The sequence below is a fragment of the Ylistrum balloti genome, unplaced genomic scaffold (assembly GCF_031769215.1).
Source record: "Ylistrum balloti isolate Yb309-2 unplaced genomic scaffold, AGI_CSIRO_Ybal_v1 Utg369916, whole genome shotgun sequence".
Lineage (NCBI taxonomy): Eukaryota > Metazoa > Mollusca > Bivalvia > Pectinida > Pectinidae > Ylistrum > Ylistrum balloti.
Window position 1 is genome coordinate 2,055,063 of NW_026782036.1, and position 17,438 is coordinate 2,072,500.

The following is a 17,438-nucleotide window of genomic DNA, read 5'->3' on the forward strand; positions in this document are numbered from 1 at the left end:
TAAATACTGATCACATATGTTTTGAAAATTGTGACAATTCTTGTATATCATAGGACCTTGACAAAAATCTTTTTGTTCTTAAAACCTGTTACCAAGGTAACCAAAAGTCAAAACTATGCAAGTAAGGAAATGAACAAAACGTGTGATTTTACTGGAATTTTAGCATGGTAATTACAAATGTTTTGAGGATAGCCTCTGATTTTGGAATGGACACAACGTAATGGGAGACAACTTGGTCCAAACACACCGGTCACATTAAAAAAGATTATAAATTCTTCATCTTACTCTAAAGATGTTGCATGCTAGATAAGAAATAATATTTTGCATTTTCAATCATCTATATTCTGAAAAATAACAGCTTTCCTGTTAATATAACACTTTCTTTCTAAAGTCACGTTTTCCTTCAACATTAAAGAAACATGATCTTAACAAGAATTTTATTTGTTTTTACATACGGCATCATGAGTTTTAAAGGCACCAGGTTTAATTGTTACAAACTAGTACTGATTAATCAGATACCAAATAGTTTCAGTACAAGCAGGCAATTTCTCAAGTGTTTAAATTTTGAATTTAAATTTATTAACATAGAATCTAAATACAGTATGTCACCATCAATTTAATCAACTGTGACATTCCACAAAATTTCTTCTACATTTCAATTAAAGGAACTCAAGATATTGTTTTTACCTGGGTAGTATAATAAGTAAGCATAAAAATGCTGATAAATTAACAAAACTATCTAATTTTTAAGAATCTTAACAAAGTGTCCTTTTTAACTTTGGCTATGCATCAGAATTTTCACATACATGTACATATAGTTTCAGATCTGGTGACTGTCGAGTCGACTGTAACAAAGATTTATCTGAAAAAATAAATAATAAGATTGAAATCAAACTGTCGCTTTTATTTTCAAGGCTAATCGTGCCAATTCTTTTTATTTTGCATCATTTTTGTCGTAAATAAAATCCACAATTTACAGACACATTATGAAGATTTTATGCAAAGTTAATACAAAATTATAACAATAAATAAATTAGACAAGGGATCAGATTTTGCACCACAGCACCTTGCTCCTGTATGACTGATGTATACATCACATTTCAATATCCTAGTTTAAATGCAGGCAAAGTGATTTTAACAAAGAGCAAGAATTCTGTAATTAAGAGGTTGCGGGCCCTAACATCAGTACATTGCACATTTTCTTTGTATGATCATTGTATACACCAAGCTTCATTATCCTACCTTAAATGCAAACAATATTATGCTCAAGACAAAACATTTTAACAAAGGGCAATACCTCTGTAATTGAGGGGTCAAGGGCCCTGTATCTGGTACATTGCATATCGTCTTAGTATGATCAATTTGTTTTCATTACCCTAGTTTAAATGCAAGCAATGTTATGCTCTGAACAAGAAATTTTCACAAGAAGCAATAACTCTGTAACTGAGGGGTCGAGGGCCCTGAATCTGACCAATGTATATACCAAGTTTCATGATTCTTGCATAATTGTGGACAAAGTTATGCTCCAGACAACAAAAGACCTACTGAAAGACAGACAGATGGACAAGGCTGTGACTATATGCTCCCCCGAAAATTTTCGGAGAGAATAAAAAATATATACTGCACATCTACAAAATGACATTAACTCTTTCACAGTCCCTGATTACCATAGTACAAGGAGCTGTGCATATCTACTAATCCAACTGTATCACTGTTACTTTAGTTAGGAAGGCATCTTAGGGGTCTGATATAAGTAGCTCAAATTAGAGGTAAACCTTTTTCTGAAATGGCCACAAAAAGAAAATGGATCTATGTACTAAATACTTTGTTTATTGCATTGAAACTAATTTGCTATTGTTTCTATTTTCAAAACAATTAAACAAATTGTACAATGTAGAAGTTAAGAATATTAAGTTCTCTGACCTGACTGAGAATTTTAAAAGCATACTGCCAGAAAATCTTTTATTTCCAATAAAAAAAATAAACATGACAATTTTTTAAATCTTTTTCAATTCTGAAATATACTATAATGTATTAAATACAGACACTATGTAATATTACGTTGACTTGAAAGTCGTGTAAACATTTTTTTCACTAACCTGTTATGTACTTCTGCTATGTAAATCCAGCGTTGTCGTAGTGACTAGGTGATGCCATCGCCATGGCACCCTGAACTTCACTTCCATCTCTGTTGTTGCCTCCATTATCTATCGACTCCCAACTGATCGGCCCTGATACAGCGACGTTACCATACGCTGATACTCCTGAAACATGCATAGAAAAAACATTGCAAAATATACTTGTGTATATATAAATATTATATATTGTACACAATGCAAATAGAGACAATTGCTTGGAAATTAAAAGAGTAATACTTTGTAAAATTAAACCAAAACTACATAGCCTAACATGAGACTTACTTCCGTTACTAAATACTGTATGTATTATGATGTTGTGGCCCCTTTGACATCATCAATACATTGTTATTAAGGTTAAACATTTGAAGATCAGGAATAAAAGTACTAATGCTAAACCCTTGTGTTTGAAATCCTATTTTTTCTATACAGTATTAAATATATATAATTAGGAGTAACTGGTAAAGCCACAAGGAGGAATATGGTTACTACTGTAGTTAACATAAGTGTTGAGAGATAACAGAATGACAGATGGATGGACAAGGGTCACACTATTTGAACTTTATAAAATGTCAAGGACATTAATTAGATTTAGTTTCAAAGTAATATACTATAGAGTTTTTGCATTGCTCAATTTTGACACAAAAACAATACTTTGTACTTTGTATTCTTATCAATATCTTAGGTGAAAACCATTTTTTTTCCCATAGGCAGTGATTTTTTGGATACAAATATCTTAGCCCTGGACTCATATACCACTATCTCTTTGTGACTAGATATTACGCATTTTTCAAAGTGTGATGAGGACTCACTGGAAAAAATCCTTCAAAAATACTGTATAAGTGATTAACAATCATATCTAATCACAAACTTGGCAAAGTGTATAATATACATGTAGGAAAGAAAAACAATAGAAAAAAGGGAGATAATCCCTAATCATGTTAGAGTTATCTAAATTTCAGTTGGTCAAAAAAATAACAACTACATGAAAAAAAAGAAAACTAAATAATAATTAAAATAAAGACCAATACCTAAGAATAGCACAAATGAAATAAATACTATTCAGTATATATAACTGTTGTAGCTTACCTGTACCCATTACTCCAGTGGAAATAGTAGGAATGGCGTTTATTTCTGTTCCTCTCATTGCACGTCGTCGTTTCCTTATGGCACGGAAAATCAACAAAACACTAAATATTATCAAAACGGCAAGTAGAGCTACTGTAATAGCTGCTATAGTGTCTGTTGAGCTATCTCCTGCTGATTGGGGAGGGTAGTAATTCCTTGGAGGTCCATTATCAATAGGAGGGGTGGTGGTGTCGGAGGGACTGTGCGTTGTCTCAGAGTTTGAACCCGGTTGCCCTTGATTTGAGCTTGGGTCAATAACATCTCGTTGTTGCCTCATTTATGATGAAATGGCAAATTGTATTTATCTGTACAATAGCTTATCTGAGTTATAACTTTGTCCTGGAAATCTGCATCAAACGTCATTATTCAGTATTTATACCACAAAATGCTGTATCAAACAAGATGTTCTCTCCTTCAACAATCGGTAAATATTATCAAAATCCAAGATCTGCATAAAAAGATGAATAAAGAATTAATTTCAAAATTTTGTAAAATTAATGTATAAATGAAACAAAGTTTTATGAAGGATATCTGATTGCAAAGGAATAGAGAGAAAAATACTAAAAAATTCAAAAATAAACATGACCAGCAATCTTTCCTTTCAAATAACAAGTTTTTATTTGTGTAATTACAAATTATGTGGGTATTTTCCCATAATCACATGGTGTTCAAGGCAGATGTGCATTTTCTGGAATTAATTCACAACATCTTAATTAGGTAAATATATAATGATAGAATTATATTTGAATTGTGATATTAGAAATTGACACATACATCTATTCAGGTTGGGCAACATCACAACAGGGTAATGATCCTGAATCCAAACATTTGAAACAAAAAAAAAATGGTTATATTTAACATGGTCCAATACATTGTGCATTTGACGATGGTTCAATATTGGGTCATATGTTATTGTTAAAAAGATGACACCCTGTTGTTGTAAATGTTTCAAAGAACTTAATGTATTTCTTTTGTGTTTGACGGAGTTAAAAAAAAATATCCTCGGCAGAATTGGAACTAGTTGTCTGTAGACGGACACACTATACCGCTCGACTAATTGGAAAACTCCACTAGCATATATATATACTAGAAGTTGAGCTGTACTCTCAAAATCTGCACCTTTCAAATGATCCTGCCTTTGGGTAAAAGATTTATCACTCAAATGCAAAAATATCAATCATATGTGAGGTTGTGCTAAACCTAGCATATTTCTTAAATGACATTCAACAGATCTATGCTTGGTTTCTGAAATTAATATGGTGCTGATAGGTTTCGAGTGATTTACCTCATTCAAGTTCTACTCAGAGCATCATCATTAACTAAGCATCCTAATTAACTTTGCATCGTATGAGTTGAGCCACCTCATATCTTGTTCCCGTGAGCTGTAAGCGACTTGAGGTGAGCTGAAGAAAGCCGGTTCTCACCATCGCTGTCGGGATCTTGTCTCACGAGTCGCTCGCTGATCGCGACCTAGGATTACCGCCTACTGCTACGATCAACCACAACTTTGTATTACCAAGAAATCCTGATATATGGGTAGGTTATGACGCATTATTGGTCATCGAAATTGCACTAGAAAACAATGTATGTCTACAGAATACATAGTACACTTGTGCTGAACATGTGTTTTCGGACAACGTTAACTTTACTGTTCAGTATTTTTTTATGATCACGTTCTTCGCCCGTGATGGTGAAATAGGAATAAATTCACTAACTTTCGATTTTCAATCTGTACATTTCTTTCCTTACAGAAATACACCTTACTCACATGTTTCCAAACTTAAACCCAATCTCACCTGTGTGATTATCACCTGTGCAGGTAACAGGAAGTTGTCCTTTTTGAATAGCGCCACCATTGACAAAAGGTTCGATAACTTCCGATGAAATAGAAATAGATGGGATTGGCATATTTCTGTTTCCAGAGATTTTTTTTATTTCTGTTTGAAGTTGCCAAACTCATATGATACAAAGTAATGATGATGCTGTTTCACAGTATTGTGTAAACATGGACGAGGCTAATTACTGGACGTCGTCTTTTTACTATGTATATCATATTCCGGAAAATTAGTCTGTGTAAATCTGCCAACAAATAGCTAAATAAATATTCAACTTTATTTTTATTATCTTAAGTGCTTTCTAACACGTTTAAACATATTGTATAAGAGTGGACACAAATTTATGTCAACTTATATCTCTCCTCTCAATAAATACATACCATCATTGTGACAGTGTCTTAACAGACATTCATATTCCTTTCATGCACTGAAAATAATATAGGATGAAAAGAGAAACAAAACATTAAAACATGCAAGAAAATAGTTTGATTTAGAATATAAGATATTCCGAAAGCAGTTATGTTAGAGGTATGTCCGTATAAGGAAATAATGTGGAAAGTAAAACTAATATGTAAGAAAGGTAAATATTTTAGCTGTACAATTTCAAGAAACCGGAATCATACTCATATTCAAGAAGTTTTTAAAACAGAAAATACGTCGGAGATAAACTTCATCTTTCACATACCGGCTGTGATGAGACAGTTATTAATGGACAATTCACAAGAACAATAGAAATGTACTTCTAAGTATTGAAAAAAAATTACGACATTTTTATACACAATTAAAATGAACCCCAAATATGTAAATAATAACACGAGAGACCTCATTAACACCACCTGGTAGACAGGTACGTACTGAATGCTCAATCTGATTTTATTACAAGAGTTACTTCCCTTGGTTTAATTAGCCATTGTGGTACATGTAATGAGAAGACTGATTAAACATTGTCGTTGTCGTGTTTACTTCTATATGATAAAGTATCCTGACCACCGATGTATCTTGATTATCAAAACAGTATACAATTCAGTGAGTTCATTTGGTACGGAACACATGTATTTACCATGGATATTGTTTGAATTACGTGTAACATGAAAGGTAATTCTATATTTGCTGTAGTCGGCAGTAAATGTATCTGTTAATGTAAAACTTATATGATAATAAAACTTCAAACAGAAGAAATTTAAGTGAAAGTGTTTTGTCTCAAATTCAATTGATTTCTAAGCATTCTATGATCTAGATTGTTTTACTTTGTCAATTTTAGATAAAATTTGTAAAAATTCCAATTCTAAGGAAAGTTTGGGTTTCAGAATGGCTTAGAAGCAAATACAACAGCCTGTATGTGCTATTGGCAGCCTCTATAGTCGTACGTTTACAAATAGGCGTTTAAGCTCAAACATGTAAATACGCAAGAATATAGCGCACTTTTTGTGCCAAAAATGAAAAACAAATATATGGTTTTGAGGGGGAAATGCTACAATATCATTTCTTTATTTCTTTACGGAAACTAAACATGAACATGCTGATAATATCATGTTGGATATACTACATGCAAATGCAAGAAGCAAGTTTTTAATACATTGGGAACAGGAGATAAAAATATGATGGATTTTGAAAAAGAACATGCTCTTTTTACATTAAGCGAGCTTTTCCGAAGGTCAAGAATACAACTGCCTATTGATAGCCCAGTCGTAATTATGTGGTAAGTACTTATGCAAAGTAACAAAAATTGATTGACAATATTTCTATGTATTTTGAAGGAAAAACGAGCAAAGGGGGAATCTGTTTTGAAATGAAGTATTGTAAAATGAACTGAAATAAAAATGTTTATTAGTACTAAAGGCCTGTCCCCTATACCAATAATCCACTTAAGAGAATTTCAACTTTCAAAATGGCTGCCGTGGTCCCCGATAACCACAAAATTCAAATGTTCTTACAACTCTTGAATCAATATTCTAACAAGACTGCTAAATGAGAGATTTAAGCTGGTTGACACATTAAACCATCTAATCCGGAATCCAACAAGGCTTCTTCGTCCTAGAATCTGATTGGCCATGTCAGTGTTGGTTTACATCGTACAGTAATGTAGTTGTAATTGTCCATATCAACCATACCTATCTCCTCGAAGATGACGGTTGGTAGCGAAATCTACTTTACTTGAGGTTTGTCTTAAACGTTTTGACCTTTGGATGCAAAGGCTTACTGATTTCCAAATAGATGTAGTGTCCGAAATAGTACAGGATACTGGCTACGTGACCACATACCCCAGTGGTTCTATGTCCAGTAGGACACTGGCAATAATAATCCGGACCTGTCATGCTGGATCCAAACATTGTACTTTAACTGCTCTTATGCCTCGAGTGGGTCCGACATCGTAAAATGTCTCACGAGTGCCGATAGATCCAGATCTCATAGTCGCTACATCACTCAGGTGCTCACTTATGTAGCCAGCTGCCAATGCTATTTGGAATGTGTCACAGGATATCGTCCACAGGTTTTCCGTGTCTAACTTTGGAAAGTCACAATTATCCGCAGTAGCATCTAGTTTGACAAGTAGTGACTTTGCCCTTCTAGTAAGATCTGGCTCATTTTTCACTCGCTGAGCTATCCATATACCCATGTTACTATTCTTATGAGTGCTTCGGTGACATCGATGAAATAGTTGTAGGCAAGTTGTGTTTTAAAAAACAGACATTGTTTGAATCATCATGAATCCAGGACCCGTCTGGGTTTAGGTATGGATCTATCAAGGTTAGCTTGTAGGTCGACGTGTTGAGTTTGCTCAGGTTTTAGGTAAAACGGTATATTTGTTGTCAAACCACGTGATTCCAAATCTGGCAAAACATCCCTAAACCCTCGATCAACAACGACGTCGTCATCTTTCCCCAGCCAGGAGAGACTATCCATGACGGCTTTAGTAAACTTTGGATCATTATCGCTTTTATGAAAAGGTTCTACTGTGTCCAGAATGTAACCATGAGGCAGGGCTATGTTCATGAACTTCGAATAGTTCCGCTTGTTATGGACACAGTAGGAGATTCTCTGAAACTTGTGATCAGAGCTCTTAGGAATAAAGATAGAGGTACCGTCAAATATGACAATCACCTGCTGGCCAGAAACCGCTTCTGAGAACACAGTGTTTTGTCTCAGAATATTTTCTCTTGTGAAATGTTCACATCCAAGGAGCAAAGGAACAGTGGTCATTTCTTATGTTTTTATATGGTATGAATTTTTTTCGATATGCTAGAAAAAGAGCTGAACTCTGTTTCCATGCTATGTTCGTCTTTATTTTTTACCCAGAACAATTGTGCATCCTCGTGGTTTGCCAACAAAAGATGAACACTATGAAAGAAATGTTAGAAAATGTGTTCTTGTCCAACCAGTCCAGGTTTTACAATACGCATCGCATTTCTCTTTCATGAGTGCGGATATCAACGTTAGTGCTGAGATCTTTCCTTATGAGTTGATGTGAACAAATACATGAGGACCAAGGACACCACTGCTTGTAATGAAAGATGAGTTGTTGTTTTACACGCTTGTATGCAATATGGTCGAGTTTTGATTGGAACTCTCCATACATAGTGTGCGAAGACTGTTCATAAGATAGACCCTCTATGGAAAACATTGCGATATTTCGCCAGGTATCGTCATCAACACCGATGTTTTGACATTTATGTTGTTACTTTCTTTATTGATAATTCTTAAAACATTTATTACACATACCAATCTCTTCATCATCAGTAAAGTTATTACCATCTGCTTTTAAGATATCAAACAACCAATTGTGCTGGGGAAGTCTTATATTTCTAGCAGATTTCCTGTTCTTAATGTCTCTCCTAAAGACAACTCACACCTACACATCTACTTCTCATTGTGGGAATGATACTGCATAATGTGTTTAAAGTCTCCGTCTTAAAGAAAATGTAGAAAGTAAGAGAACAATTGATGATATTAGCGTATATGAAATATATAATATATTACTGGAATGTTTGTATAGTAACTATCGGTCATATAAATAATATATTGCATTTAACGTCCTAATTACAACTGACAGACAGTCTTTCAAGGACATATCGGCATTACTTGTATGCGTGCGAGGGGTTGTTATATGTTAGGAAAGGTACATGTGTACATGAAGGTTTGAAGTGTAACAGGGTGGTCTCCTATGTCCACTATCATTAAACAAGTCATTGAAGAGATACACATAAAAGCCAAATGTCAACACTTTGCACAAATGGTGATGTTTCGATCTTTGGTCAGGGTTAGGGTAAGAGATAAAGCTACCTATATACTAAATAACTTTTAATGGACTGAATATGGATGACATTTAAATTGTCATTTGTTCACAAAAAATGACGTTTTTCTAAAAAAAAAATGCTTAAGAAATTAATAATATCGGCGGTATACTTACTATTTTAATATTTTGGAATTAAGTTTATGGTTCGAACTTTCCTATATCGTTAAAATAATTAAGTATACTATATCTGTTTTGTGACAATAGGCGTTCATAGTTTAGTAATTAAATTACGTAATTAGATATTAGGCAAGTGCGTCATTGATCAATTTGCATAAAATGTAAAACCAATGGAACCGACTATGATGGCACAAAGCAGTGTATCGGAGAATGTTCTCGATGGGTGAAAACATCTTTAGACCGACCTCTTTAAGTCGACCTCTATGGGAGATAAGCATTGCTGGAAACCCCAACGTTACGATTTTCCATTATGGTTTCTTATACAAGTCCAAAAAAATCCAACTGAAATAGAAAGAACAGCTATGAAACTTCAATTATTTAAACATGTATACAACATATTTACCATGTACAGTGTGCAGCTTTCAAATAAAGTTATACCTATTAAATAACATACAGTTATGGCGCATTGTTGACATTGGTTATCTGAGCTCCATTACTCCTCAGAACAAAACGAATATTATCCAGTCAAAACATTTTTGGTTATACGCCCAAAACAGAATCCGGGTACAAAAAGATAAGTTTTTTCTGACCGCCTTTAGCTGCGTTATACACGGAAGTTGTGCATGGGCATTAACTAATACGTATTAAACTTCAGCGATGTAAACAACGGGTTCTGTAATAAATAAGATGACAGATGTGTTACAAAAAATTATGAAGTTTAAAACATCAAATTGATTTCCCTATTACATAATGTCAGAATGACCACTGTGTGATGTTCTGGGGCTCTGGCGCTGCGATATTGAGACATGACGTCAGCAGTGGTAAACATGTCTGTTGTATTATATAATGTGCTGTCAATCATCATTGGCGGCGGATATCAACTTATTTTACCATGAAGTGGCAAATGGAATTTATGCATTTAAACATTTACAAAATAATAATAAAATGTAAACGGAGTAAGCCGAAGATTACTAGGAATAGCTACATTGATGTCATCACCACTGTATAGTATATACTGAGTCAAAGTCCATGTAACACCTACCTGTCTCATGTCTCCGACACTTAACCTCTTCTAGTCCCACGACCCCCATGTACAACATCTTCTAGTCCCTGGCCTTATTATAGGGCCTATACTGGTCCTAGCACAACACCGTCTGGTCCTAGGGCCCCTATGCAAAGCCTTACTGGACCTACGGCCTTAATGCCTAAGTAAGCCCCCCCCCCCCCTATGCATAACCTCTACTGTCCATGGCCCCCCCCCCCCTAACATATAGACTGTACTGGATGCATAACCTCTACTGTCCATGGCCCTAACTTATAGACTACTAGTCCTACGACCCCTACGCTTAACCTCTACTGGTTCCTGGTCCTAACATATAGACTGTACTGGATCTAAGGTCCCTATGCTTAACCTCTACTGGTCCATGGTCCTAACGTATAACCCTTACTGGTCAATGGTCCTAACGTAAAATTTCTACTGGTCCATGGTCCTAACGTACAGTTTCTACTGGTCCATGGTCATAATGTATAACCTCTATTGGTCCATGGTCCTAACGTATAACCTCTACTGGTCCATGGTCCTAATGTATAACCTCTACTGGTCCATGGTCCTAACGTATAATTTCTACTGGTCCATGGTCCTAACGTATAACATATGCAGGACCTACGACTCCTTTACATAACCTCTGCCTGCTTGTAGCATGTTTTTGTCTATTTTTCTGTGAGATGTTTTCTCTGAGTTGGTCAGTTCTTAGAAAGGCGTAATATTATTTTCCAGTTAATGCGCATTTTAATACGAACGAAGAAAAATATAAACGTCAAAGATAGAAAACACACACGCAATGAATAATGGAGGTAAAACCTACTTACGTATTGAAATTAATGTATGTATCTTACTCAGGAATTTGCACTCGTTGACTTTCCATTACACCGCTGCGGGCCTTCCCTAACAAAACCTAATTTTTATATAGTTTATATGTCTTATGTTCGTTAAATTAATTGATCAATCATGTATTTTGATATTACGTAAAATATTGTTTCGGAATTTGTTGAGAGAAATCAATTAGTGCCAGTTGATTTCTCTCGGAACTACGAGTTAGACTTTGAGAAAGTCATGAGGTTGTAAAAGCGAGATAAATGTGTACAGTGGAGAAGTGATGGTCTGTAGATGTATACGGAAAATATATTTGTGATAAGTTATTGTAGAAATGCGACAGAGAAAAATACCTGCTAGTCTTAACACGACCCTCAAAACAATTTACCTTTGAATTGACAATATAAAAATACCGCGTGAAGGAATTCAGGTATAAACGTAGACATATTATCATGTGAAGATTCGAGGTGAAATCCCCGCAATAGACAAAATATACTTATCGCTAATTATACTTAATTATTTCTTTTCTATTGAGGTATACAGTAATATATATATTCGTTCCTGTTTCTGTTCATTTCTTCCTCCGTCTTTCCACCATCCGACACACGGCTCACATTTTTCCTATTATTGCTATAATGAATGAAAATAAAAAGAAAAAAATCATAAAAATGCACATAAGTGGACTGATAATTGTTATTAATGACAGGAAATGGTTACCCATCAATACCATTGTGTGGAAAGGCATCCGGGGTATTCTGAGTCCAGTATTCATTTGTACTCGCCCCCACTCCCGTCGCTCTCACCACACCACCACAAAGCACTTGAGAACACAATTTTCAATATATATCCACTCTCTCCTTCCTTCCCCCATCTCCCACCCTTTCCCTCACCCCTTTCCTCCACCCCTTACCTGACCCTCCCCGCCCATTCTTTACCTTTGATTTCTCTGTGTCCCATTTTATCAACAACCCTAACCATAAGACAAAAGGATCAAAATTTAACACAAATAGTTTACAATGTTGATCAGCTAGTGTCATCCGACACATACGGAAATATCAAGATCGTTTGAATAGAAATGGAAAACATCTCATATTATTTATTACTTTAATTTCAAAATTTTACTTGTGGCATGAAAAACTTAAAAAAGAGTAGGTATAAAAGGTATAAATTTGTGTTCTCCGTTCAATAGGCATATTTTTTATTCTATACTTGCGTCAGATTTCCATTTTCACTCTGAAATAAAAAGTGAACACATGCTTTCACAATAATATTATTGAAGCTATTTGCATGTTTGTTTGCTGTTTGTCTTCGGAAAAGTGACTTAAATTTTAGTACAGAAATTCAACTTTATTAAAAACCAATGATGGAATTACATTCAATTCTATTAAGTATTTATCTTTAGTTAGTTTAAAGTTACTCAGTCAGTGTTAACATATATGATTTGGGACAAGATTATCGTTGCACTACATACGACTTGCTGTTTATGTTTTAATTCTGCTGTATCTAATTTATAAATAAGACTTGAGCGAATGTGTCGCTTTAACGCCACTGTCACCTCTGCTAATTCATTATATTTGACATATGTTTAACATATTTTACCTGTCTGGTGTGCGTATTGTTACATGTATATCGTGTTAGTCCTGTTGAGGATAAATCTGCCGAACAACCGCACATCTATCACAGAATGACAGGGTTAGGGAAAACCATCAAATATGAAGACAATGAGTTTACGATAACTAACATCAATTTTACCCAAGCAGGATTTCCATGGGATTTCTAACAAAAAAAAGGGAACGTATTTTCCGTAAACATGTATCGAAAGTAAAATTCCTGGCGTAGAATCTTTATAAAAGGCGAAGTTCAATATGAGAATTCAACAAAGTACGACCAGACCAGATCACATTCCCGAACAAGTTTTCCGATATTTAGAAGATGGCGTTGACTTTACACATCGCTTTGGTCGTGATAGTCTTGTGTCAACATGCGTCCCACCTAGCCCAGGGAGCCACATTGGGTACCACTGAAGCTGTCACTTCAGAGGGAGCCTCTGAGAGCCTGGTTATAGAAGGTGTTGATGTCAGTACTTTGTCCGAGGATGACCTGGAAAGTTTCCTCTCAGCGCTGGACGAAAAGTTTTTAGGGGAATTAGGTAAGGACGATTGTCTTAATAAGGAAACATATATAAAGTATGTTATGTATACCAGAGCCAACAGTACACCGATACTGCCGTATGTACTATGATTTTGTACACATCTATCATTCTATTAAAAGTCATTCCAATTTGGTATCGAGATGCACATTCCAAGCGCGTGCAGATCAATACTTCGAACATTTTATTTTTTATTCTAAAGTTTTGACCAAACCTATACATTCGAGTTATATTTTACACTATTTAGGGGTGAACCGTTATGTCAATCTTTGAAATGATAAAACACTAGTTTCATATTTAACTTTTTTTCGTTTTTATTGTTTATGTATATGACTCGTGTTAATTCTGAGCGGGACACTCTGCAATCTAGGTTGTTACATTGAATAATGAAATAATGATAATAGCTAATATGAACTGTAAATTAGACAACATGAACCGTAGCACGATTTACTTAGTTTTAGTATCGAATTTCACTTTTCAACTACACTTAAACTTTGTTTATTTATTTTGTATTTATGGTCAGACTAACCACACACATCAATATATCTATGTCCATATATTTTGACAATCAGTGTGGTGTAAAAAAAATTAAAAAGCCAAAATAGCTAATTGCAAAATAAATAAACAAGATAAACAAATAAATAGACATATAAAATTTTCATTTAAATGCACATTTAATCTCAGTGCAATTTTTTTTAATTTTGTAGAAAATAAATTCATCAATTTAAAATTGCTGATCAAAGAATTGATATTCCTTTGTATTTTTTGCGATTGTCAGTGTTAAGACAAAGTTATGCTGGTGTAGTATTCACCTTATCACTTTTCGCTATGTGAAGTCATCTCCTGTTCAATTCTTATATAATTAATTGTTTTATTCTTCTTCAGACATCGAGGTTGGTAAACGTATTCTGGAAAACGCCACATCAGGAGGAAGGGCAAAGAGATGGATACCACTGGCTGCTCGTGGGGCGTTCGCATTAGGGCGTGGTTTATTTAGAGCAGTCTCCCGGGCAAAGATTTCCAGGAGTGCAGGTAGAATCACACGCCAGTACGACAGACGAGGGAACTTCAAAAAAGCAGTCAGCGACTTTCATCGGCTGAAGCCTACCGATGTCAAACGATTTAAAGGAAAGGTGAGCTAAATTACCTGTAACTTTACAATAATTCTACTTATTTTGTTGTTATTGTTGTTGTAACCTGCATGTTACGTTTTAGTTCATTCGATTAGCGCCTCAGTTCACTTGAGAATATACACATGTACTTGACGTTCCTCTCAAATCATCAGATACCTGAAAATTACCAACTTTATCTAATCAAAAGTTAGTGAAGCTTCCCATTTTAATTTTAACATTTCTGCCAACTTTAATTCTCTTCATTTGCCACCTGAAACGATTTGAAATTTGAGGTCCTTGACATCACTGACGAACTGGCTCAGCTGTATCCTAATTATAATGTTGTGGTGAAAGGTATTATTCCCTTCCGTGTCTTTGGTATAATTCATATCTTATCTTGCCTCTTTTGCTGTATTGTCCAATTTCGTGATTTTTAAGTTGTCAGTGCTGATAATCGTTGTTTCAAGGTCTAGATGGATTGCCTTACGACCTAAGTTTATTTCCCAGAAAGAATATTTGTCGCACTCTTTTCGAAATCAAAAGTGCTGTGCAAGAGTTATGTCCCTTCATCCATACAGAAAAATCTATTTAAAACTTTTTTCGACATTCATTTAAAACATTCTTCAGCAGAAACTGGTCACTTTGAATTTGTTTAGGCTTCTTAGTAAAGTTCAATGTTAATGCTCATTGTTTCTTCTCAATATCCTTCATCAACTATAAAAACCTCTGTATTTCGTTAGTTCACAATATTTCATGCGGTACAGAAGATAAAACAAAACACATTTCCATACAAATTTAGAATTGGCTATATTATCACATATCCAAATGATAAGACTATATCATACAGCTGTTTAACTCCTCTAGGACCAGTCAGTGATGCTATATCATACAGCTGTTTAACTCCTTTAGGACCAGGCAGTGATGCTATGTCATATAGCGGTTTAATTCCTTTAGGACCAGTCAGTGATGCTATGTCATATAGCGGTTTAACTCCTTTAGGACCAGTCAGTGATGCTATATCATATAGCGGTTTAACTCCTATAAGACCAGTCAGTGATGCTATATCATATAGCTGTTTAACTCCTATAAGACCAGTCAGTGATGCTATATCATATAGCTGTTTAACTCCTTTAGGACCAGTCAGTGATGCTATATCATATAGCTGTTTCACTCCTTTAGGACCAGGCAGTAATACTATATCATATAGCTGTTTCACTCCTTTAGGACCAGTCAGTAATACTATATCATATAGCTGTTTCACTCCTTTAGGACCAGTCAGTGATGCTATATCATACAGCTGTTTCACTCCTTTAGGACCAGTCAGTGATGCTATATCATATAGCTGTTTCACTCCTTTAGGACCAGTCAGTGATGCTATATCATATAGCTGTTTCACTCCTTTAGGACCAGTCAGTGATGCTATATCATATAGCTGTTTCACTCCTTTAGGACCAATCAGTGATGCTATATCATATAGCGGTTTAATTCCTTTAGGACCAGTCAGTGATGCTATATCATATAGCGGTTTAACTCCTTTAGGACCAGTCAGTGATGCTATATCATATAGCTGTTTAACTCCTTTAGGACCAGTCAGTGGTGCTATATCATACAGCTGTTTAACTCCTTTAGGACCAGTCAGTGGTGCTATATCATATAGCTGTTTAACTCCTTTAGGACCAGTCAGTGGTGCTATATCATATAGCTGTTTCACTCCTTTAGGACCAGTCAGTGATGCTATATCATATAGCTGTTTCACTCCTTTAGGACCAGTCAGTGATGCTATATCATATAGCTGTTTCACTCCTTTAGGACTAGACAGTTATGCTATATCATACAGCTGTTTAATTCCTTTAGGACCAGTCAGTGATGCTATATCATATAGCTGTTTCACTCCTTTAGGACCAGGCAGTAATACTATATCATATAGCTGTTTCACTCCTTTAGGACCAGGCAGTAATACTATATCATATAGCTGTTTCACTCCTTTAGGACCAGTCAGTGATGTTATATCATATAGCTGTTTCACTCCTTTAGGACCAGTCAGTGATGCTATATCATATAGCTGTTTCACGCCTTTAGGACCAGTCAGTGATGCTATATCATATAGCTGTTTCACTCCTTTAGGACCAGTCAGTGATGCTATATCATATAGCTGTTTCACTCCTTTAGGACCAGTCAGTGATGCTATATCATATAGCTGTTTCACTCCTTTAGGACCAGTCAGTGATGCTATATCATATAGCTGTTTCACTCCTTTAGGACCATTCAGTGATGCTATATCATACAGCTGTTTCACTCCTTTAGGACCAGTCAGTGATGCTATATCATACAGCTGTTTCACTCCTTTAGGACCAGTCAGTGATGCTATATCATACAGCTGTTTCACTCCTTTAGGACCAGTCAGTGATGCTATATCATACAGCTGTTTCACTCCTTTAGGACCAGTCAGTGATGCTATATCATACAGCTGTTTCACTCCTTTAGGACCAGTCAGTGATGCTATATCATATAGCTGTTCCACTCCTTTAGGACCAGTCAGTGATGCTATATCATATAGCTGTTTCACTCCTTTAGGACCAGTCAGTGATGCTATATCATATAGCTGTTTCACTCCTTTAGGACCAGTCAGTGATGCTATATCATGTTTCAGTTACCAGTGCTGTCCAGGGCTTAACTTTGTGAACCTTTATAGGAGAGTATTGTGAAAATCTAGTATATCCTGGACCGTATATGTGACTCTGCAACTCATATCCGATAGTCTTTAATTGCATGTTTGTTGTTTAACTCAGCTCACA

The 17,438-nt window shown here is 35.3% G+C and overlaps 1 protein-coding gene across 1 annotated transcript in view; it reads left to right on the plus strand.

Annotated features, from left to right (window-relative positions):
- Positions 1-13,314: 13,314 nt before the first annotated feature.
- The window catches only part of LOC132546823 (uncharacterized), a 4,293-nt gene continuing 169 nt past the window's right edge, over positions 13,315-17,438 (plus strand). Inside the window, exons 1-2 of the mRNA XM_060210538.1 lie at positions 13,315-13,531; positions 14,417-14,664. Of these exons, the coding sequence (XP_060066521.1) occupies positions 13,315-13,531; positions 14,417-14,664 (465 nt within the window). The remainder of the gene's footprint in view (positions 13,532-14,416; positions 14,665-17,438) is intronic.